This window comes from Pyrus communis, chromosome 5, assembly GCF_041283825.1.
Source record: "Pyrus communis isolate YQ-2024b chromosome 5, ASM4128382v1, whole genome shotgun sequence".
NCBI classification, from domain to species: Eukaryota; Viridiplantae; Streptophyta; class Magnoliopsida; order Rosales; family Rosaceae; genus Pyrus; species Pyrus communis.
This window is the reverse complement of record NC_142569.1, coordinates 2,066,095-2,089,497: the sequence shown is the minus strand read 5'-3', so window position 1 is coordinate 2,089,497 and position 23,403 is coordinate 2,066,095. Positions and strand designations below refer to the sequence as shown.

At 38.2% G+C, this 23,403-nt stretch overlaps 4 protein-coding genes and 1 long non-coding RNA gene across 7 annotated transcripts; 1 reads left to right on the top strand and 4 right to left on the bottom strand.

Moving 5' to 3' along the window:
* Positions 1 to 2,437: 2,437 nt before the first annotated feature.
* LOC148696541 (uncharacterized) lies at positions 2,438 to 3,687 on the bottom strand. 2 transcript variants are annotated; one of them, XR_015962234.1, is made up of 3 exons: positions 3,255 to 3,454; positions 2,892 to 3,154; positions 2,438 to 2,781 (listed from the first exon to the last, which is right to left on the bottom strand). It is a non-coding gene; the product is annotated as an uncharacterized LOC148696541 (long non-coding RNA). The 2 variants fall into 2 exon arrangements; XR_015962233.1 differs by having other exon boundaries at positions 2,892 to 3,687.
* Positions 3,688 to 6,922: 3,235 nt separating this feature from the next.
* Positions 6,923 to 10,832, bottom strand: LOC137726434 (internal alternative NAD(P)H-ubiquinone oxidoreductase A1, mitochondrial-like). Of its 2 annotated transcripts, none has more exons than XM_068465363.2 (9): positions 10,506 to 10,832; positions 9,132 to 9,814; positions 8,768 to 8,981; positions 8,528 to 8,688; positions 8,362 to 8,427; positions 8,115 to 8,278; positions 7,903 to 8,017; positions 7,518 to 7,697; positions 6,923 to 7,407 (listed from the first exon to the last, which is right to left on the bottom strand). In XM_068465363.2, the coding sequence occupies exons 2-9, from the start codon at positions 9,726 to 9,728 to the stop codon at positions 7,255 to 7,257; spliced, it is 1,650 nt and encodes a 549-aa protein (XP_068321464.2). In that variant the 5' UTR covers positions 9,729 to 9,814; positions 10,506 to 10,832; the 3' UTR covers positions 6,923 to 7,254. The 2 variants fall into 2 exon arrangements, with proteins under 2 accessions (XP_068321464.2, XP_088549839.1); XM_088693713.1 differs by having other exon boundaries at positions 10,703 to 10,829.
* A 921-nt stretch (positions 10,833 to 11,753) lies between these two features.
* Positions 11,754 to 14,057, bottom strand: LOC137726443 (endonuclease 1-like). The gene is made up of 9 exons (XM_068465376.2): positions 13,920 to 14,057; positions 13,387 to 13,567; positions 13,189 to 13,296; positions 13,014 to 13,069; positions 12,806 to 12,889; positions 12,617 to 12,712; positions 12,471 to 12,535; positions 12,267 to 12,340; positions 11,754 to 12,153 (listed from the first exon to the last, which is right to left on the bottom strand). Exons 1-9 carry the CDS (start codon positions 14,055 to 14,057, stop codon positions 12,011 to 12,013), a joined length of 945 nt encoding a protein of 314 aa, XP_068321477.2. The 3' UTR covers positions 11,754 to 12,010.
* Positions 14,020 to 17,637, bottom strand: LOC137726439 (endonuclease 4). Its single transcript, XM_068465371.2, has 9 exons — positions 17,439 to 17,637; positions 16,860 to 17,040; positions 16,538 to 16,648; positions 16,385 to 16,440; positions 15,992 to 16,075; positions 15,733 to 15,825; positions 15,531 to 15,598; positions 15,379 to 15,452; positions 14,020 to 14,780 (listed from the first exon to the last, which is right to left on the bottom strand). The coding sequence occupies exons 1-9, from the start codon at positions 17,550 to 17,552 to the stop codon at positions 14,659 to 14,661; spliced, it is 903 nt and encodes a 300-aa protein (XP_068321472.2). The 5' UTR covers positions 17,553 to 17,637; the 3' UTR covers positions 14,020 to 14,658.
* A 130-nt stretch (positions 17,638 to 17,767) lies between these two features.
* LOC148696540 (uncharacterized) lies at positions 17,768 to 20,821 on the top strand. Its single transcript, XM_088693718.1, has 6 exons — positions 17,768 to 18,163; positions 19,354 to 19,533; positions 19,636 to 19,717; positions 19,807 to 19,914; positions 20,047 to 20,205; positions 20,437 to 20,821. The coding sequence occupies exons 1-6, from the start codon at positions 17,768 to 17,770 to the stop codon at positions 20,631 to 20,633; spliced, it is 1,122 nt and encodes a 373-aa protein (XP_088549844.1). The 3' UTR covers positions 20,634 to 20,821.
* Positions 20,822 to 23,403: the final 2,582 nt, after the last annotated feature.

Here is a 23,403-nt window from a genome sequence, read left to right as displayed (position 1 = left end):
GTTTCATGGTGCTCAGTTCTAACCGGTAGGAAAACATTTGTACTTTAGAAAAAAGAAATCTCTTCCTTTCCAAACATAATCTGACATAATTAAAATATAATTAAGGTGAAATACAAAGAATCAAGGTATTCCCCTTCACTATCGGATTCTGTGAATGGTATTAGCCGTTTACGTTTAATTAGTTAATTATATTAGTGTCATTTAGTACTACGATCTAGTAATATTCCTCTTCACTTGTAAGTAAGAGGTCTTATGCTCGATTCTCGTCAAAGGCAAATTTAAACCATATTATTGCTAGCCCATTATGAGGTTAAGCCTACCCCTTACCCTTATTGTAGATAATATCGTTTGTTCAAAAAAATAATAATTATATTAGTGGCAGGGACATTATGTTTAAACAGCTTTTAATCTCTAGGCTTTCATTGACCTAAAAAAAAGAGGTTTGAGTTAGGGGGAAAAGAATCCTCTTCGGATTCCTTTCTCCTAATCCATCAAATTCGGGGAACTGAATTGTTGAAACTTGATTCAATGACTACAAACAGAGACCCATTTTAAAAGTTATAATAATTTCAGCAGTTGAATTAAATTTCAACGGTCTGAATTCTTGAACTTAATGAATTAGAAGGAAAAGATCTCGATTGAGTTAGGTGGTACTGGGAATGGGCGGGCCCACTTCAATTTGAATCTAGTACATGCCCTTGTGGGACCGGGCTGGCCCGGATCCAAGTTTTGCTTTGGCTCTTCAGAAAAGGTGGAGCTAAACACAAATGGCCATGTGATTTTTATGCATGATTTCTTTTTCATTTTTCTTTATAGTTGTTGAATTTTATAATAATATATAATCGTGTTCACATTACCTAATCAGTCATTTTCTCTATTATTAAATTTTACAATAATATAAAATTCTTGTATATAGAAATCAAACTCACATAAATAGTCGTAAAATACATCACCACTCACAACTTAGATTATTTGGAATACGCAAAAGTAGTTAAGAGACTCAAATGACATATTTAGTAGCTCCGAATGTGACATTTCTCCATTATTATTCTTTATACATATAAGAAAAGCCAAGTATTTTCCTATTTATACAGTTTTTTTTTTAAAATGGATCAACTAATGGCTTTCTTACGTCAATTTATTTATTTTTTGAACCAAAGAAATTTATTAACATCAAGAATTAAACTCAAAATGTTCCGTTTAAAGTACTGGCTTAAATTCATGTTCAATGATCGAACTTGTGGTGGTTCGTTATGTATAATTTAGGAAGTTTTAACAAAAATCTCGCGGTACTGTTCACTTTAACGAAAAATCACATTTTTACACTAAAAAGTCAATCATGGTACTATTCACTTTACCCTTTATTTTATCTTTATCATTAAAACTCAAAATTTTCAAATCTTTTTGTTAGTTTTTTTTATAATTTATGTTGAAGGACTTTTCCTGGTCAAGTCGTTCGGAAGAATGAACTCAATTATGGGATAAGCTATTTGATTTATGAATTCAAGGAGCAGAGAGAGAATAAAAGATTTTATAAAATGTAAAACCGACAAAGCAGGCCAGTGAAATTGTGGTGTGTGAAGGTGTGTGAACACGACAAGGTCAAGATTGTCTTTCCAAAACCAAAAAATAAAATAAAATACAGTCAAATTCTATGACCATAAAATAAAAAGTATAATAAAAATATTAATTTCCCCAAAATTTAAAAAAAAAAAAAAAAAAATTTGATGTCCTTGGCACTATATAAACCCAAGCAAGAGAACCCAGATCACAATACAAATTCACAACTCAAAAGTTTCAAGCTTTCAAGATTCAAAAATCCATTTCTTCTCTCTTGCGTAGTAGAAAGACTGATCTCCGCATCGAGAAGAGCTTTTGAAGTGTAGAATATTAAGATAATCAGAAGGGAAAGAAGAGATGGAGGGTGCAAGGAATGCTATGATCAACGGTGGGAGTTTCTCCGGCCGTCTGATCCCCAAGAGGGGTCAGGTGAAACTGGCTATTGTGGGGGTTCTGCGTCACTCTTTCTCATCCATTTTCTCTGCCAGCAGCCACCGTGGCGGCCGCGGCTGCGAATCCGGCGATGCTCATCACTTCTCTTGACTGGTCAGATCAGATCAAGTGATGGTCAATCAACTAGTCCAGATTTTTGGTGGAAGAGTTGTACTTTTTAGATGAATGTGTGACAGGGAAGGGTAAGGTTTTTTTAGCTCTTTTCTTGCAACAAAAGGCTGTAAAAATTTTGTAGTTAAAACATTATGATGAGTGGAATATGTTTTAATACTCTTGTTTTTTTTTTTTTTGTCCATTTTTTAATCCGGCCGTTACAATATGAGCATTTAACTCAGAATTAATTGACGATGAATACAAATGCTCGAGATCTTTTTTAGTATCAATGCTATAAAGTGAACGTGAGATACTCTGAACATCGACAATGTTTTGCAACAAAATATTGGAAGATCGAGTTTAACTTGAACCAAATATTTCACCCAATTCAACAAATTGAGGGATCAAGGTCTTAAGCCTCTAACATACGTAGCCTTAATATTCAGAAAAAGGTGAAACGAGTAGCGTGAAAATCACTAGCCTATAACATATGGCAATGTGTGTGTGACTTGTAGCATCAACCTATATTCTTGAGTTGTCTCTGCCAAAGACAAGAGTAGTAGCCCAGTTCACTGCAACATAGAACCTGTTCCTCCAGCTGACAACACGCGTCAGATAAGTGGAGCGCCAAATTAACCAGCTGAGAAATCCGGCAAGGGATATGCCCTTTGCATCCTGCAAAATTTTAATCAACAGGTTAAGGAAAATGCTTGGTAGAAAAGTACTTTGAAAGTGCTCGGCGGAAAAGCACATTGCCCTTCAGCATAAAGGCAAAGAAAATCTACCTTAGACTGGCGCAGATCAACCAAAGCCTTATAGCCTCCAACTGTTGCCATGCTTCCTAGGTGCTTGTGTGGATGCTCGCTCACACAAAATATCCTTCTCAGTTGTGCGCGCAGATGCTCCTGATGGCGACCTTCTGAATCCATGTCGAGCAGTCCTAGCAATCCTTTCGAATGCCATGTTCAGACTGAGTACTTCCCCCGAAGCAAGAGTGGCAAGTACTCTTTGAACCTTCTAAAGAATACCAAAATGGTGGGTGCTCAATCTGTTGAAATTGAACCAAAAGTAGTGAGCTACGAAAATCGCTACTACCATATGAGAAACAATTGAAGGCAGAAATATTTATAGGTAAGCTGAACTGTCACCCCAAACAGATGACGAGGTGAAGACAACAGGCAGGACAATTAGAGCACCACTCCAAACAGATTATTAGCATATGACAGCAATTCGTGTCGAAAATACTACTTGGCTAGAAAACATAAACCAGTTGTATTTAGCCATCAGCTGATGGGGGAAACAAAGAGAAAGGCCCTTGTAAATTTAGGAGGAGTGTAAGATCATAAAAAGCAGTGGTATAATTCTATTCATTGCGTACAGACATTAACATTTAACTAGCACACCCAACACAGATCACACGCGCACACACAAACACGCCCGCGCTTGATGTCCTGTGTTCAGTCCCCCTCTCTCAATATTCCATACATCCAGATTCAATTAAAAAGTTCCGGAACACTTAACAGAATTTTTAACGAAATGATCAAAATGATGGACGGTAAAATGATGGATGATGGACAATCTCAGGAACCACTTCTATTGATTTGAAATCTCAAGGACCAAAATGATGTGTTATGCAAATCTCAATGATCATTTTAGCTAAAAAAAAACCTAATAATTAATATTCAAATTCTTTGCTTACCAGGTTGTCGTATTCATATTTGCTGGCTTCTTTTGTTGGTTTTCATTTGATGAATGGGTGGCTACGGAAATCAACAGCTGGCAGGGTCAATGTCGCCAGTAACAAAAACAAAGAGCCGTAAAGAAATACTGACGCAGCACAAGCCAACAAAGAATACATCGTATCCCATTGAAAAACAAAATTTTATGAAATCAATCTGAGTGGGGAGAAAACAGAAATTTTTTATTAAAAAATTCTTGAATGATGACTATAATACCAGGCATAAGGTTTAAATATACTTAACTCGATTATTAGGACTATTTGGAAAGTAGTAGAAAATGTAAAAGAAGTAAATTTGACGTAAAATGAAAAGTTTGATTTTTATTAAAAACTTTAAAATGCGATTTTGAAAGTTTAAACGACATTAGATAGCTAAAATCAATTGTACATCATAGCAAAACGGTGCGTTTGAACTGGAACGTCGCTCTCTTTTGGGGATTGTATTATGCGTCCGAAACGGGGTTCGAACATCAAATTTGTAAATGCTCACTGTTTCTGTTTGTCTTCCCTCGTCCCATTTCGTTTTTATTCCACTCGACCATTTATTCTACATCAAATAAAATGTAAAAAGTATTCATAAACCCAAAGATTAATTTTTGTTAATTGTTCATGAAGTGTTGTGCCCGTGGCACTTTAAGTTGAAGGAAATTTGGAAGCCAACAAATTGGTTTTTGACTGGAGACCTATAGTTCGAGTTAAAAAAGGTTTGGTGGATGAGAAAATCTTCGGTAACAGTTTTGAGATTGTCGGACTTAATGGGAGAAAATTACCTTAGCTGGCAATCGTATACAACATCTATTTCTGTATGAATAAACCACTACGTCCCAAAAATATGAGATACAATAAACCAAAAAAACTTCGATATATCAAAGCTTTCTGTATGGCCAGTTCAAACATTGCCCAAATCAAATAGTCATATCGATGTTTCTTTCCTGGTTTAGAATCACTGTTTCATGGTACTCAGTTCTAACTACTAGAAAAACATTTGTACTTTAGAAAAAAAGAAATCTCTTCCTTTCCAGACATAATCTGACATAATTAAAATATAATTAAGGTGAAATACAAAGAATCAAGGTATTCCCCCTCACTATCAGATTCTGTGAATGGTCTTAGCAGTTTACGTTTAATTAATTATATTTGTACCATTTAGTACTACGGTCTAATGATATTCTTCTTCATCTATAAGTGAAATGTTTTAGGTTCGATTATGGCCAAAGGCAAATTTGAACCACATTATTGCTAGCTCATTGTGAGGTTGTGGCCATCTCTCCCCCTTAATGTAGATAATATCGTTTGTTAAAAAAAAATTAATTATATTACTGGCAGGGACATTATGTTTAAACAGCTTTTAATCACTAGGCCTTCATTGACCAAAAACAAAAAGAAAAAAAAAAAGAGGTTTGAGTTAGGGGAAAGGAATCCTCTCCGGATCCCTTTCTCCTAATCCACCAAGTTCAGAGATCCAGACTATTGAAATTTGATCCAAAATCTACAAATAGGGGCTAAGTTATAATAATTTTACCAATTAAATCAAATTTCAATGGTCTAAATTCTTGAACTTGATGAATTGGGAGGAAGGGATTTGAAGAAAATCCCTTTCCTGAGTTGGGTGGTATTGGGACCTGCGAGACCGGGCAGGCCCACTTGAATTTGACTATAGTACATGCCCTTATGGGACCGGGCTGGCCCGGATCCAGGTTTTGCTTTGGCTCTTCAGAAAAGGTAGAGGCTTAGAGCTAAAGACAAATGGCCATGTGATTTTTATGCATTATTTCTTTTTCATTTTTCTTTATAGTTGTTCAATTTTATAATAATATATAATCGTGTTCACATTATCTAACCAGCCATTTTCTCTATTATTAAATTTTACAATAATATAAAATTCTTGTATATAGAAATCAAACTCACATAAATAGTTGTAAAATACATTACCACTCAGAACTTAGATCATTTCGAATACGCAAAAATAGTTAAGAGACTCAAATGACATATATAGTAGCTCCGAATGTGACATTTCTCTATTATTATTCTTTATACATGAGAAAAGCCAAGTATTTTCCTATTTATACAATTTTTAAAAAATAGATCAACTTGTGGCCTTCTTACGTTAATTTACTTTTTTTTAGAACCAAAGAAATTCACAAATATCAAGAATTAAACTCAAAAAATTCCGTTTAAAGTACTGGCTTAAATTCATGTTCAACGATTGAACCTGTGGTGGTTCGTTATGTATAATTTATGTTGGACTTTTCCTGGTCAAGTCGTTGGGAAGAATGAACTCAATGAAGGGATAAACTATTTGATTTATGAATTCAAGGAGCAGAGGGAGAATAAAAGATTTTATAAAATGTAAAACCGACAAAGCAAGCCAGTGAAATTGTGAAGTGTGAACACGACAAGGTCAAGATTGTCTTCCTCAAACCAAAAAATAAAATAAAACACAGTCAAATTCTACGACCATAAAAAAAAAAAGTGTAATAAAAATATTAATTTCCCCAAATTAAAAAAAAATAAAATAAAAATTGATGTCCTTGGCACTATATAAACCCAAGCAAGAGAACCCAAATCTCAAAACAAATTCACAGCTCAAAAGTTTCAAGCTTTCAAGATCCAAACATCCATTTCTTCTCTCTGGCGTAGTAGAAAGACTGATCTCCGCATCGAGAAGAGCTTTCGAAGTGTAGAATATTCGAAAATTAAGATAATCAGAAGGGAAAGAAGAGATGGAGGGTGCAAGGAATGCTATGATCAACGGTGGGAGTTTCTCCGGCCGTTTGATCCCCAAGAGGGGTCAGGTGAAGGTGGCTATTGTGGGGGTTCTGCGTCACTCTTTCTCATCCATTTTCTCTGCCAGCAGCCGCCGTGGCGGCGGCAGCTGTGAATCCGGCGATGCTCATCACTTCTCTTAACTGGTCAGATCAGATCATGTGTTGGACAATCAACCAACCAGGCCAGATTTTTGGTGGAAGAGTTTTGCTTTTTAGATGAATGTGTGACAGGGAGGGGTAAAGGTTTTTTTTAGCTCTTTTCTTGCAACAAAAGGCTGTAAAAATTTTGTAGTTAAAACATTATGATGAGTGGAATATGTTTTAATACTCTTGTTTTTTTTTTATTTCCGTTTTCAATCCAGCCGTTACAATATGAGCATCCAACTCAGAACTAATTGACGATGAATACAAATGCTCGAGATCTTTTTTTAGTATCAATGCTACAAAGTGAATGCAAGATACTCTGAACATTGACAATATTTTGCAACAAAATATTTCACCCAATTCAACAAATTGAGGGATCAAGGTCCTAAGCCTCAAACATATGTAGCCTTAATATTCGGAAAAAGGCGAAACGAGGAGCGTGAATATCACTAGCCTATAACATATGGCAATGTGTGTGGTGTGACTTGTAGCATCAACCTATATTCTTGAGTTGTCTCTGCCAAAGACAAGAGTAGTAGCCCAGTTCACCGCAACATAGAACCTGTTCCTCCAGCTGACAACACGCGTCAGATAAGCGGAGCGCCAAATTAACCAGCTGAGAAATCCGGCAAGGGATATGCCCTTTGCATCCTGCAAAATTTTAATCAACAGGTTAAGGAAAATGCTTGGTAGAAAAGTACTTTGAAAGTGCTCGGCGGAGAAGCACATTGCCCTTCAGCATAAAGGCAAAGAAAATCTACCTTAGACTGGCGCAGATCAACCAAAGCCTTATAGCCTCCAACTGTTGCCATGCTTCCTAGGTGCTTGTACACAAATTGCTCCCCGAGAGGAATGTCTTTCGCGCTGAAGGCCTTCCCGGCATCCTGCTTCCCAATCCTGTTAAACAACTCTACCAGATACTTTCCTTCCCTTTCTGCCACCTATTTGAAACAAAGTGAACTAGGTTAGTTCGAAGGTGGCTTCACGTTTGCTCATTTGCTCTTTCTGCGTCGATCTATCAGTAAGTTCAAAAGTCCGAATTCGGTTGAAAGATTATACTATAAATAGTCACTTATAAGGAATGTGTAGGAAGTATGACAGGCTTGAACAGCAATGTGTAATTTCTAGAGCAAACTAAAAGTTAACCTGAGCTAAAGCCGGAAGGACTGGCCTCCCCGCCTCCTCGAGAAAACCCGCACAATCTCCTAGTGCAAACACATCTTCCACTGAAGGAACCCGCATCCACCCATCGACACCAATCCTGTGTCACTCAATAAAAGAATATCTTAGATCCTTGCTCCATTGAACATAAAAAAGAAACCAACCGAAAAAAAGCAAAGAAATGCTGGTGGATATACCTCCCGCCCGGGGACTTTGGAAGATCAAGTTTTTTCACAAACTCTGAGGGACCAACCCCGGTAGACCAGACCAAAAGGCCGTATGGAACATCAGTGCCATCGTTGAGAACTATCTTCTTCGGATGCACTTCTTTCACAACGCCTCGCATAAGGCGAACGCCAACCTGGTGAAAAGGTCCACATTTCAAATCCATCCTAAGAATCAACAAGAAGTGGCCTCCAGAATTGGAAAGCAGACCAAACTTACCTTGGTCAAGTGATTTGTTGCGTATTGCCTTAACCCAACATCGAACGATGACAAAATCTCATTCGCCTGTCACCAAAAAAAAAGAAAAGAAAAAGATCATTGGTTTCATAATTTATCTCCGCAAGAAGCCAATCCATAAATATATGTGAGAATTACAAATGAGTACCTCAATGAGAGTGACTTTGATGTAATCCTTAACGTGACTATACCGTTCTTGTACATCTTTCATGATGAAATCGCTCAATTCGCCACTGAACTCCACCCCTGTAGGGCCACCTCCAATAACAACACAATGCAGGATGCGTTTCCTTTCTTCCTCCGATATGCCTGCAAAGTAAAATGCATAAGATTGTCCTCACTCAAGTCTTCGAATATCTGTATACTCTGAGACACATATAAAACTCACCTGGATGTTCAGAAAGCATGAGGTTCAAGAGAAGCTTCTTCCTAATCTCTTGGGCATGATTCACTTCGCGGAGGAAGAATGCATGTTCCTTCACACCCTTGATGCCAAACGTCAGGGGTTCAGCTCCGGCAGCTATGACGAGTTTGTCATACGCAACTTTGAACCTATAAGGTTCATGAGACAAACCGCCATTGCTAATTGTCTCGCAGTAGACCTAGAAGAAAGGAGAAGATTAACTTTTCTACTGATATGACTTAAACAATGCTGCACTAGTCAGTGTGCCATATGTTATGATAACTGAACAAACTGTACAAATATTTTCCAAATTCGAACTAATCCAGTTGATAACTATTAATTCACTCACCTCATGTTTGTCAGTGTCAAGGCCGACGCAGGATGCCATGTAAAAGTATGAACTGGGACTCGTTGCCAATGCAGATTGTATACGACTAACAGGTTCAGCTACCGAGCGAAATTCCAGGGTACCAACGCAAGTTGAAGCAAGCAAAGGAGTGAAGACCATGTGATTTCTCGGCGATATGCAAACAACATCATATACCTTGGTGTCTAGTCCTTTGAGGAATCGACATGCAGCCCAGCCAGTACCAAGGACCACCACTCTTGGCTTTTCACTCGGTCTGGTTGCTTCTAGTCCAGGATACTTGGGGTCATTACACTCCGAATCAGACTCCTCAACAATCCTTTCCGCAGAAGGGAATTGATAATTCGGGGTTATGCTTATTCCCCTGCTCCAGAAACTATTGTGATTAACCTTCGAAATGCTGGAGAGGTATGAAAGATTGTTGTTTCTCATCTCACTTTCGAGGGAAGGTACGGAGCAATATTTGCGTGTGGATGCTCGCTCACACAACATATCCTTCTCAGTTGTGCGCGCAGATGCTCCTGATGGCGACCTTCTGAATCCATGTCGAGCAGTCCTAGCAATCCTTTCGAATGCCATGTTCAGATTGAGTACTTCCCCCCGAAGCAAGAGTGGTAAGTACTCTTTGGATCTCCTAAAGGATGCCAAAATGGTGCGTGCTCAACCTGTTGAAATTGAGCCAAAGGAAGTGAGCTACAAAAATCGCTACCACTATATAACAATTGAAGGCAGAAATATTTATAGGTAAGCTGAACTGTCGCTCCAAACAGATGACGAGGTGAAGACAACAGGCAGGACAATTAGAGCACCACTCCAAACAGATTATTAGCATATGACAGCAATTCGTGTCGAAAATACTACTTTGGCTAGAAAACATAAACCAGTTGTATTTAGCCATCAGCTGATGGGGGAAACAAAGAGAAAGGCTCTTGTAAATTTAGGAGGAGTGAAAGACCATAAAAAGCAGTAGCATAATTCTATGCATTGCGTATAGACATTAACATTTAACTAGCACACAAAACACAGGTCACACGCACAAGCACACCCGCGCTTGATGTCCTGTGTTCGACTCCCCCTCTCTCAATATCGCTTGTATCAAACATTAAAAAACAACCCGAATGAATCCATACAGCCAGATTCATGAAATTTTCAAAAATTCAATAGTTTGGCTAAAAAAATTGTATTGCATCAAAGCAACAAAGCTATATAAACATCTCTGCCAAAGATCAACACCAAAGGCACAAAAAAAAAAAACGACCCGAAAGCGAAAAAATAGAGACTTTCAAATCCAGAAATCAAACACAAATCTAACAGCAACCCATTGTGAAGCAGAAATTGAAGTTAAAGAATATTTACAGTAAATTTGGAGCGACGAAATCAATGAAAGTTGCTTGCTTTGGAATATCCAAGAATCTTGGAGCAGCTTCTTAGGACAAAAAAATCAAAAGGGTTTTCGGTGTCCGTTTATATAAAGCTGGTGGGAGATCACAAAATCTAAGAACTGATCTGGAAAGTAAAAAGTATGGGAAATCAAGAGAAAGTTTGAAGGGCACCGACTTGCGACGCAAGGAAGGTTGTTGGGATTCGATATGTAAATATTATTAAGTATTAGGCAGTAAAAGAATGACAAAAGTCCATGGTTGGCATTTATATTTCACTCTGGGAAATCGAAAAGTGGAAACTGGAAAGGAAAAACTGCAGAGGGAAAGAAAGAGGAAGAGAGTGGTGGACAGTACGACGAGCGTAAGTAATACGTTTTGGTGTCGTTTTGTTCAGTGGGTCCCACTTTCATGAACCATTTTCTCCAAGCTGTAATACTGTATGCGTGTGAGTGTTATACCCTAAGCCCTGGTTGTTAAGTGAGAGAGGAGACAAAGAATGGCGGTCGGTCAAGATTTGAGGTAGGTAGGGCGTGATTGAGCACAGTACAACTGTCGCGCCTCCCACAATTTCGGGGCGTCCTTTTGACTTTCCTTTTCTAATTTTTATGGGTCTCAGAAAATGGCCCTTCCCCTAAAGGCGCACTACTTGTACCCAAAAACCATAACTCAAATTGGGCCTATACCTATCCCAATCCAAGTATTTTGATTGCTTTTATGTGGCGGAAATCCCTCGAAAATAAGTTTTGTGATAAGTTTTGGAGGATAAATGTTAAGAAGACTTTTTCAAAAATTGGATTTTCTGCCATCTCATGTTTTTGGCATAATGTTTTATAATGTTGACTGAGAAATTGACGTTAAATTATGAGGTAATAAATAGTTCATGGCGAATTCCCTTAGCATTTGTCTTTTTGGAGAATCACCCAAAACCTATTAAAAATTGTGAGTTAGTGCACAGTTTTTATTTGAAAAAATTGTATTGCTGAGTTTTGGAAAGCTCTTGCCTATTAAAAAAATGCTAGAAACTATTTTGAAGCGGTTTTATCATTTATCAAGCCACATATGTGCTTTTTTTCTTTAATTTTCAAGTTAGAAAAAAGGAAAATCAATAAAACAAATACGATTTTGTAAAAAAAAAAAAAAATGTGATTCCTGATTTTCTGCAAGATCCTTCGTGATTACTCCATCTTCAACCTTCGATTTGGAACTATAAGAAGCTAGGGGGTTCGGATAACTTATTTATAGCACATTGGAGGCAACATATATACATTAGCAATTTGAAGTGAAATAACAAGTTTCCAGATACGAAAGTACAAATCTTGGTCGATTGCCTAATATGAAAGGAATCTGTAAATGGGATAAAGAATAACTAATTGAGCCTTAAATTAGAATGTCAAGTCTTCCTTTAGCTAGCTAAGATCCTAGCCAGGCTTCAATCTTCATGCTTGAGTTTGGTCAGCAACTTCCGGTTAGTTGATTAGGTTAGGTGGGTGAATGTGATACGTCATCATCAACTTCTGTATCTTGACCGGAAGAGAAGATGCGGTTGAGGATGGCCGCCAAGCGAACCCCTCCTTGAGCAATCCTCTTCTCCACCACAGGTAGCCGAGGAAGGAAGTAATCCTCTAAAATTTTCAAACACATCGTTTGTTAGTTAACAATTTCGTATTGAAATTTGGAAGTGAATGTGTATGTGTAATGTATGTACACTGGTAAAAATGTGATTGGGCGTATATACCTGTAAGAGTATCACCCGCCTTAACGCCCTTGTAAGCCCACTTGCAAGCTATGTTTATACTCTCCGTCGCATACCTATACACGTACATACATAACAAGGTATTCAACACTAACATCGACCACCAAAATATAAAAGCTGTGTATGTACGTACGTGCATGTATGTGCTCGGTACGCATGAGACCATGAACGTTGATCAAAGCTTACTTGTTTATACATGAACGTTGATCATCGCAGTGTTTCCATGATGTAACATCATCAGACCAGATTCCCTGTTAGCATAGTTAATAATTCAGTCACATAATTCCATATATCGATCGATCCCTTATAAGTTAATAAACATTGGTGCTTACATCTGTGATGTTCGCCAGTATGTCTTGTAGGAGGAGTTCCATGTCTTTGTCATAATAGTCCTTCATAGCTTGCTGTATGATCTCCCTATCCCACACCTGCAGAAACAAGAAGTTTCGATTTTTAATAAAGAATGGATGTTCGTTCCATAGCCGGACTACTATTTGGTTGTTCCAACTTCAAGGGCTTACATGGTGAAGATTGGATTTGTGCCTGTACCAACGCAAGGCTATCGTGTTTCCTCCCTCATCTGTCGTGAACCCGACATGCATTGGCTGCCAAAGGACGCACGAAGACGATCATAAAAACTCGGCAGAAATTCATATAAATTAAATCCCAAGAGAGAGAAAAAAAATGACATTCATATTTGTTGGAATTGCCCACGGGTATGTATTTTACCTGATGGATATCTCCCATAAAGTGTGACAAGAAAAGCAAGGCCTCAGTCATATTATCTGCAAATATCAAATACAAAAGAAACTATGATGTTGTCGTGCAATACAAGAAATTAACGATTGACAAACCCTAAAGCAATACAATCAATCTATGCATTAAAAAAAACGGGGTTTCTTACATCGACGGTCAGATGTTCCTTCTGTGTAGTGTGAAAGCTGAGAGGTGAAGTTTTGGACGGCGCCAGCAACACACATGTTCTTCACGCCATGTTGATCATGACAATCCCCTATTTTTTTCAAAAACCAAACTTTGACTCAACGTTGCTTTCTTGCTAATCAAGCAGTACTAAATACTAATTAGTCAGGGGGAAGCTTACTTGAGTAGTCAAAGGTGCAAGCATTATCTGGAGTGTCAATGAAGTGAAGCGGGCTAGTCCACCGGTATCTGTACCAATGCCTGATCTGATCCGGCCATACGCAGAGAGCTGACAAGTCGCCATCCACGTAGTGAGGTAGTAGATTTTGAACAGCTTCTGCAGCCTCAGGCTCTAGGAGTGCCTGCAGCTTATCACTAGTTAGTGAGAGAGAGGACACTTGAAGGATTAAGCTTCTTTGAAAACTCAAAATCTAGAACTGATCAGCCTTTGCTTGTTTGCTTTTTTATTTCCTTTTTGTTTAGGGCATGTAAAGAATGGGGTAAGTTGGATTATCAAATCAAAAAAAGAAAAAAAAAAAGAATTAGACGCATAAATTACTTCGCGTAATTGCTTTTACGGTTTTTTTCTTTTGGACATAATTTTAACTTGGATTTCGAGGCAACTCATTTCATAGAAATTCCCTCGTGCAGACCCTAATGATGCTCATTGGGTCTGCGTGTCCGGCACCACACATAAGAGACTAGCTCATTTACCTGCGCTATCCGGCACGTCATCATGTGACCCTCTTTGCTCCATCCTTGAGCTCTTGGAACCATAATAATGCAAACAAAAACCAACAACAAAACAAACCAATGAAGGGAAAATCCCCCAAAGCATCTGTACTTCTCCATCTTATTATGTTCCTTAATATGTCGACAGTACACATACAGACTATATTTATAGGCCCACCAGAAGGACTTGGTTCCTTATATTACAAGACATCAAAGGTGGTCGATGAGTACAAGTTTGGTCTTCCAACTAAATTAAGTACCTTTAATGTCTTTATTTAACTAAATTAAGTACCCTAAGAGTATTTCTTTAACGCAAGCAAGGTGGAGATGAGGTGGAGCATATTCTGCAGAGGATATTCTGGACATCAGCACCATCGTAGGGATATGCTGAGAATTAGGTTAAATTGCACTAATAGTCACTGTAGTTTACTCGGATTTTCACCATCATCAATACCGATTATTCTGTTCGTCCTTCAGTTTCATTTTGTTTTTGCTACAGTCCAATCCGTCAAGTTGGTTTTTTTTTTTTTCATCCATTTTTATGCAGATCTCATTTTAACAGATCAAGTAACAAGGAATTTTGCTTATTTGACGGATTGGATTAACGGGCTAACAAAATGAAACTATAAGGACGGAAGTGAAAATCCGAACAGACTAGATGGACTATTGGGGCTATTTCGCCTAAGACTTGGCTAGTTTGGTACATGTCCATCCTTCCTCTTCATGCATCAGCAATTTGTTTTGCTTGGGAAGAGAAAATACGATTGAGGGTAGCAGCCAGGCGGACCCCACTTTGAGCTAGCCTCTTCTCCACAACAGGTAGCCGAGAGAGGAAGTAATCATCTGATTAACAACAAAATTAGATGAGAATATGCCAGTATCAAAAGATAATGATGATCCACTTCCATGTGATGTGGAGAAAAAATGGATTAAAGAAGCCAGAAATGTGCTTATATAAACATTTGTAGGACATCCAATTATGCAGGTAGATTGTCCTTGCTGCAATATTCAACAATTCGAAAAGAGCTTACACTCAATTGGACATGCAATTATGGTGATGGTATTCCAAGTCAATCATGCACTGTCATGTGGGAAAGTCTAGACACATGATGGGGCGTGATAGGCTTGAAATATTGCCACAACAACACTGCAGGTGTAGTTTTTTTCTCCATTTTCACACCAATAACTCCACATATGTTATCTACTTTTCCCTTCCCAAGGAGAGACTTAAAAAGCTATGTGAAAGTTAAAACACGTGAATAGTGATATTGTACATTGGTCCGGGATGCCATGGACCATGGTGCCAACCCGACGGTTCCCCCTTCCCAATTGAGCAAACGAAACTTACAATGGGAATCTGTTTGGTGCTAAATCCAAACCTAACACTGCTTACAAGGCTTTGTTATGAAAGAGAAAACATTTACCAGAAAAGAGAACATACCAGTCAGTGTGCTTCCAGGCGTGGCATTTCTGTAAGCATATTTGCATGCCAAATTAATGCTTTCAGAGGCATGCCTGCATGACCAAAAACAAGTCAAATCATATCTAAATATGATGTATCGAGCATTAAAAACTAAGAGAACATTTACATACTCGTTCGGACATACAGTCTGATTATTTGCACAAATCTTCCATGACGGTATAACATTGAACCAACCATCCTACAAATAGTAAAATACAGATAAACAGAAAGGAGAATATAAGTACATTGCAGCAGATGATGTGTACTATTTGTGCGGACAAGAAGCAGAAGAAACTAACAAACTAAAACGACAACAAAAGATGAACATCATACTGTAATATTCCTTTCAATGGCCTTTATCATGATTGCAAGATCCTTACTGTAGTAAGTCTTTACAGCAGATTCAATGATCATATTATCCCAGACCTGCAATAACACCATTTTCACAGGATCAAACTACATGCTCCTTATAAAATGACATCAACAACACATAAGCCATCTTTTCTCATTGCAAAGTCTATCTGATCGTTGTCTCAACAATCATTCTCGTAAAAACATAAAGCCAGAAAACAGGTGGAGATTTAAGGCTTACATGGTGGAGATTCGTCTTCCTGCGATACCATCGGACTATTATTGTGTTCCCGCCTTCATCTCCAGTGAAGCCAACATGTAGGGGCTGTCACAGCAAAAGATGAATTTTCTAAGAAAAATAAAAGGGATATTTTCTCGTACAAAATATTGCAAAAAATCTATAAACCTCTATTCTAAACCATTCAAATAATGTGTTTCATTAATTTACACCGATTCATTTGGATAAACTCTACAATGTGGATGGAAAAATCATATACATACTGAAATTAAAATATTTAATGAAAAAAAATGTAATATTTGTTTTCCAAGAAAACTTTCAAGTAGTATGCCATCGCACTGTTTGCCTTTTAAGTAAGACAGTAAAAGCTTTTATGTATCAGTACAAAGAACAAACCTGATGGACATCCCCAATAAAATGAGACAAGAACATAAGTGCCTCTGTTAAGTTGTCTGTAAATAGAAAAAGGAGGAGGAAATTGGTAATTACTAATACAAACAGTTATATGTTAGAACAGAAGTTATATAATAATATAATATGGCTGCTCACATCCTGATGCTGAGATGGACTCATGGTAACCCGAAGAGAGTTGCATCGAATAGTTGTAAATCGCTGCAGTGACACATCTATCTTTATGTCCAGCAGAGTCATGGCAGTCTCCTATTCAAGACGGGCAATTATCTTTTATTTTCAGATTGAACTTAAACTTCACAATCACTGATCCGTCATCACACACACACAGAGTATACAACAGCACGCACAAGCTACTGAATTAATCACAAAGGCCAAAGTATTCCATATTAAAGAATCTCATGTTCATATACTACATTAAAAACTAGCACCAGTGTACCATCGAAAGTTAGCAACTTACTGCAGTATTTGTAGTTACACTTAAAATCCGGTGTGTCAACATAGTGCAAGGGACTACTCCATCGCCAATGGTAGCTATAACGAATCTCGTCAGGCCAGGAGCAAACTTCTGCAAGATCACCTTTGGCAGACGCTGGTAGCAACTCTTTCACCGCAGCGAGAGCCTCTTCACTCAGAAATCCCTGGACAAAAGAAAGGCAAGAAACCGATTGAGCATCATCCAAATTAAGCATGTAGCAATTTTCATACCAAATTACCAATCATATCAATCCAGTAATTTCTCCATACAGCTATTCACATTGATCAATCCAAATCTTGTAGTATCCAACATATTTACAAAATACCAGAGCAAAAAACTTGCACCTTTTCCAGATATAAATTTTCATAAATTTCCCAGGACCTATCACACAGCCTAAATTATTGAAAAATCAAAGAAATATACAAAAGTAACTGAATTTTTAAATTTATGGCCAAAATTAAGCTCCTAATTTCATAAATTTCAGTTTTTTCTATAGCAAATTACAAATATAGCCAAAAAAAAAACTCAGCCAAAATCCCAGTGTTTTAGCACAAAACTCACCTCTGCAATCTTGCAAATTGTGTAGTGGCCTTCTTTGCCCCAACCCAGAATTCCTGGCACCAATAGCAGAGACCCAAGCACCCTCCAAGTCCACCAAAACCCAGTCCCACCCATCACTGTCACAGCAGAATTACGCTAGAAAGAATCCAAATTTCCCGAGAAAATCAGTACCTTGAGTTTAACCCACTGTTTGGCTGCTGAGAAAATGTGAGGCCCAGAACTCTGGTCGGATTTGAATTGGAGCTGTAACAGTGTGACTGCTGGTTCTATTTTCTCAGAAACCAAGCAAACTAGCAAAGGGGAAAAAGAACCAACCATCACAGCCCGACATGTCGTTTCCTCATTGGTCCCTCAAAAACTGCGCCACGGCACGTCGTTTGCCCCACGGCATGTCGTTTGTGCCACCGCTTAGTTTAACCTTCTTCTGTTGCGAACATGTCAGAGTCCTGCCGTCAGTGAGAAGCTCAAAGTCAATGAAGGCCGTAGTGATAACGTCTCCAGGTGGGCCCGACGTCCTGAAGCTCCAGGAAGTCGAGGACCCACAGCTCAAAGACGATGAAGTTCTGATCAAAGTCGCCGCCACGGCGGTGAACCGGACCGACACGATTCAGAGGAAGGGGGCGTATCCGCCGCCTCCGGGTTCCAGCCCCTACCTGGGACTCGAGTGTTCTGGAACCATCGAGGCCGTCGGGAAACACGTGTCGCGCTGGCAAGCCGGTGATCGGGTAATTTGAAATTTGGATTTTTGTTTTCGATGTGTTTGGTTGGTGAGAAAATGGTGGGAAAGTAGAAGGAAAATAAGTGTTTGGTCATTTGGGTGTATGCATATATTGAATGAAAGAAATTTGAGAAGGTGGTCCGCTCTTACAAAATTGAGCTTTTTCTACAGGTATGTGTTAGGCTTGAAATTTGTCAGGGCATTGTGCCCGCCGCTTTGCGCCCAAGTTCAAACCTCACTCTTCGTAGATTATAGTCGTTTATGATATCGTCGTTGTCAAAAGAATCCGGATTTTAACATTCAGTTGACTTAGGGTGTATTCAATTGGAAATTTGAGGGATTTTAATTCTTTTAATGAATTTAGAGGTTATTCATTAAGGAATTTAAGTGATTATCTGAAATTATAGGTGTGTTCAATTAGAATTTTAAGATAGTTTATTAAAATTCTTAGAAATTCAGGTGTATTCAATTAGGATTTTAAAAAAGTTTGTAATATTTCGGGTGTATTCAATTAGAAATTGATTTTCAAGTATTTGAGAAAGTTGAGGAATTAGAGGGGCTTGGAGAGATTTCGTAGTGTATTTTAAGCATCCACAAATCTCACCTCTTCCTATGAGATTTCGAGAAAATTGAATCAAAATTTTATATGGAATCTCTACAAATCAATTAAACTCTATAAAAATCTATGGATTTATAAATCCATTAAAGTCTTTTAAATTCTCAATTGAGTACATATAAGGAAGTTAAATTGGGGTGATCACTGTTTGAATTTGCTTGAGTTTTACTTTCTATATATAGGACAAGGTAATGGATTGATATCCTAAGTTTGCCCATCAAAACTTTTTGGGGCAATGAGTTAAGTCTTGCAAAACTGGAAAAGGAAGCGGTTTTCGCTGTAGCTTGTTCATGGTGTAGGTCCCATTTGCATATAGTGTTTGGCTTAAGAAGCATTGGAATGGTTGGAGTTCTTAACATGAGAGAATGGTCGGGAAATGAATTGTATCGCGGGAGGAGCAGGAGACACCCCGTATGAACTTAGTTTTAGACCTAAGATATGCGTCTTTAGCGTTTCACTGTATTTTGCTCCACTCTGGCAGTGAAATAGGATTTGAGTCTTTGTTTTCCCTCAAAGGGTTTATTGATTCAAGTATAGAGATGATGGATGTAGTGTACTTGAACAGGTCCTGTGCTGTGCAGGTGTGTGCTCTTCTTAGTGGGGGAGGGTATGCTGAGAAGGTGGCTGTACCGGTAGGACAAGTTTTTCCCATCCCACCTGGTATTTCTTTGACGGATGCTGCTAGCTTTCCTGAGGTGGCATGCACTGTTTGGTCGACTGTATTTATGATGAGTGGGCTTTCTGCTGGTGAAACATTTCTGGTAACTTCCAGACCTACTTTAGCATAAGTGATAAAGTCAATTGCTTTCTTCGTCTGTGATGCATCGCTTTATATATCACTGAACGACCTGCTAAAATCTCAGGTTCATGGGGGCTCCAGTGGAATTGGTACATTTGCGATTCAGATAGCTAAATACCAGGGAGTAAGGGTTTTTGTCACAGGGGGTAAGCCAGCGATTTTTCTTTTTCTTTTTTAGTTTTTTATGGCAAAAAATCAGTTTTTCATGTTTATTGATATAAATCTTGATCTCCAGGAAATGAGGAAAAGTTAGCCGTTTGCAAGACTCTTGGAGCCGACGTATGCATCAATTACAAGACAGAGGACTTTGTTGCACGGGTGAAAGAAGAAACAGGCGGCAAAGGTTTGGTCACTTGCATCAACTTGCATCAACACCCCATTAGTCATCCCCAAAAATAGATTACCGTACCTTTTAATTTTTATTTAGTGGTACTATGGGATAAGAAAAAAACATATTGGTATACAACAATGGCAGGTGTTGATGTTATCTTGGATAGCATTGGGGCAGACTATTTTCCGCGGAACCTTGACAGCTTAAACTTTGATGGGAGGCTTTTTGTTGTTGGGCTCATGAGTGGTCCTGTTACAGAATTAGACCTTCGTGCTGTGCTTTCGAAGCGTCTCACCATCCAAGGTAGTAGAATTTATACTGGGTCTTAGTAACATGGTTTGGGCATTCGAGTTTGGGTTTTTCTCATTTAAGATGTTGACGTAGTTTAAGTGATATGCTTTCAATCAAGTACTGATTTTTCCGGTTATTAGTGACATTGTTCTCCTCGCATTTGCAAAAAGCTTTTGTGCATTGTGTAATCTAATAATTTGTGTTAGTTGCATCCTTATATTATATGGTTGGTTGTGCATGCAGCTGCTGGCTTGCGATACAGAAGTCCTGAGAACAAAGCGGTAATTGTTAGGGAGGTGGAGAACAATGTGTGGCCAGCAATTGTTGCTGGCAAGGTGAAAACTGTGATATACAAGTCTTTTCCGTTATCTGAAGCAGCGGAAGCTCACCGGCTCATGGAAAGTAGCCAGCATATCGGAAAGATACTGCTCGTTGTGTGATTATTGCAATTAAGTGTGATCAAGCGAACAATATAGTTTAGACCTCGTGATGTCGGGTCTAGAATAACGCTGGATGCGCATATGTGGTATCACAATGCTTATGTCGAAAACATGTATGATGAGACTAAATTACAGAAAAAGGATCATTCAGTTTCCAATTTTCATACAAAAGACGTGCCATTTGAACATGTACATAACGAATGCTATACGTATGTAGAGATGGATCATGAGATTCAGACCAATTAGAGGGATGGCGCTGATGGCGGGCAGGCGGCTAATATAGCAGTCGAATTATTTGAATAACGTCTTGTTTTTCGTTATGTTAGTTTCAATCAATCATGGGTTTTCTGTGTTATTCTTTTCTGTGTGAATTGTCAGTTGTTTGAGAAAACTGATGATGATGATCCACTTCCATGTGATGTGGAGAAAAAATGGACTAAAGAAGCCAGAAACGTGATTATACAAACATTTGTAGGACATGCAATTATGCAGGTGGGTTGTCCTTGCTGCAATATTCAACAATTCAAAAAGAGCTTACATGCAACTGGACATGCAATTATGGTGATGGTATTCCAAGTCAATCATGCATTGTCATGCAAGAAAGTCTAGACACATGATGGGTCGTGGCAGGCTTGAAATATTGCCACAACAACGCTGCAGGTGTAGTTTTTTTCTCCATTTTTACACCAATAACTCCACATATGTTATCTACTTTTCCCTTCCCAAGGAGAGACTTAAAAAGCTATGTGAAAGTTAAAACACATGAATAGTGATATTGTACATTGGTCCGGGATGCCATGGACCATGGTGCCAACCCGAGGGTTACCCCTTCCCAATTGAGTAAACGAAACTTACAATGGGAATCTGTTTGGTGCTAAATCCAAACCTAACACTGCTTACAAGGCTTTGTTATGAAAGAGAAAACATACCTGTCAGTGTGCTTCCAGGCGTGGCATTTCTGTAAGCATATTTGCATGCCAAACTAATGCTTTCAGAGGCATGCCTGCATGACCAAAAACAAGTCAAATCATATCTAAATATGATGTCTCGAGCATTAAAGAAACTAAGAGAACATTTACATACTCGTTCGGACATACAGTCTGATTATTTGCACAAATCTTCCATGACGGTATAACATTGAACCAACCATCCTACAAATAGTAATATACAGATAAACAGAAAGGAGAATATAAGTATCGCATTGCAGCAGATGATGTGTACTATTTGTGAGGACAAGAAGCAGAAGAAACTAACAAACTAAAACGACAACAAAAGATGAACATCATACTGTAATATTCCTTTCAATGGCCTTTATCATGATTGCAAGATCCTTACTGTAGTAAGTCTTTACAACAGATTCAATGATCATATTATCCCAGACCTGCAATAACACCATTTTCACAGGATCAAACTACATGCTGCTTATAAAATGACATCAACAACACATAAGCCATCTTTTCTCATTGCAAAGTCAGATATCGTTGTCTCAACAATCATTCTCGTAAAAACATACAGCCAGAAAACAGGTGGAGATTTAAGGCTTACATGGTGGAGATTCGTCTTCCTGCGATACCATCGGACTATTATTGTGTTCCCGCCTTCATCTCCAGTGAAGCTAACATGTAGGGGCTGTCACAGCAAAAGATGAATTTTCTAAGAAAAATAAAAGGGATATTTTCTCGTACAAAATTTTGCAAAAAATCTATAAGCCTCTAGTCTAAACCATTCAAATAATGTGTTTCATTAATTTACACCGATTCATTTGGATAAACTCTACAATGTGGATGGAAAAATCATATACATATTGAAATTAAAAATATTTAATGAAAAAAAATGTAATATTTGTTTTCCAAGAAAACATTCAAGTAGTATGCCATCGTACTGTTTGCCTTTTAAGTAAGACAGTAAAAGCTTTTATGTATCAGTACAAAGAACAAACCTGATGGACATCCCCAATAAAATGAGACAAGAACATAAGTGCCTCTGTTAAGTTGTCAGTAAATAGAAAAAGGAGGAGGAATTTGGTAATTACTAATCCAAACAGTTATATGTTAGAACAGAAGTTATATAATAATATGGCTGCTCACATCCTGATGCTGAGATGGACTCATGGTAACCCGAAGAGAGTTGCATCGAATAGTTGTAAATCGCTGCAGTGACTCATCTATCTTTATGTCCAGCAGAGTCATGGTAGTCTCCTATTCAAGACGGGCAATTATCTTTTATTTTCAGATTGAACTTAAACTTCACAATCACTGATCCGTGATCACACACACACAGAGTATACAACAGCACGCACAAGCTACTGAATTAATCATACAGGTCAAAGTATTCCATATTAAAGAATCTCACGTTCATATACTTAGAGAAACATTCATAAAACGTAAACCATACTACATTAAAACTAGCACCAGTATACCATCAAAAGTTAGCAACTTACTGCAGTATTTGTAGTTACACTTAAAATCCGGTGTGTCAACATAGTGCAAGGGACTACTCCATCGCCAATGGTAGCTATAACGAATCTCGTCAGGCCAGGAGCAAACTTCTGCAAGATCACCTTTGGCAGACTCTGGTAGCAACTCTTTCACCGCAGCGAGAGCCTCTTCACTCAGAAATCCCTGAAAGGCAAGAAACCGATTGAGAATCATCCAAATTAAGCATGTAGCAATTTTCATACCAAATTACCAATCATATCAATCCAGTAATTTCTCCATACAGCTATTCACATTGATCAATCCAAATCTTGTAGTATCCAACATATTTACAA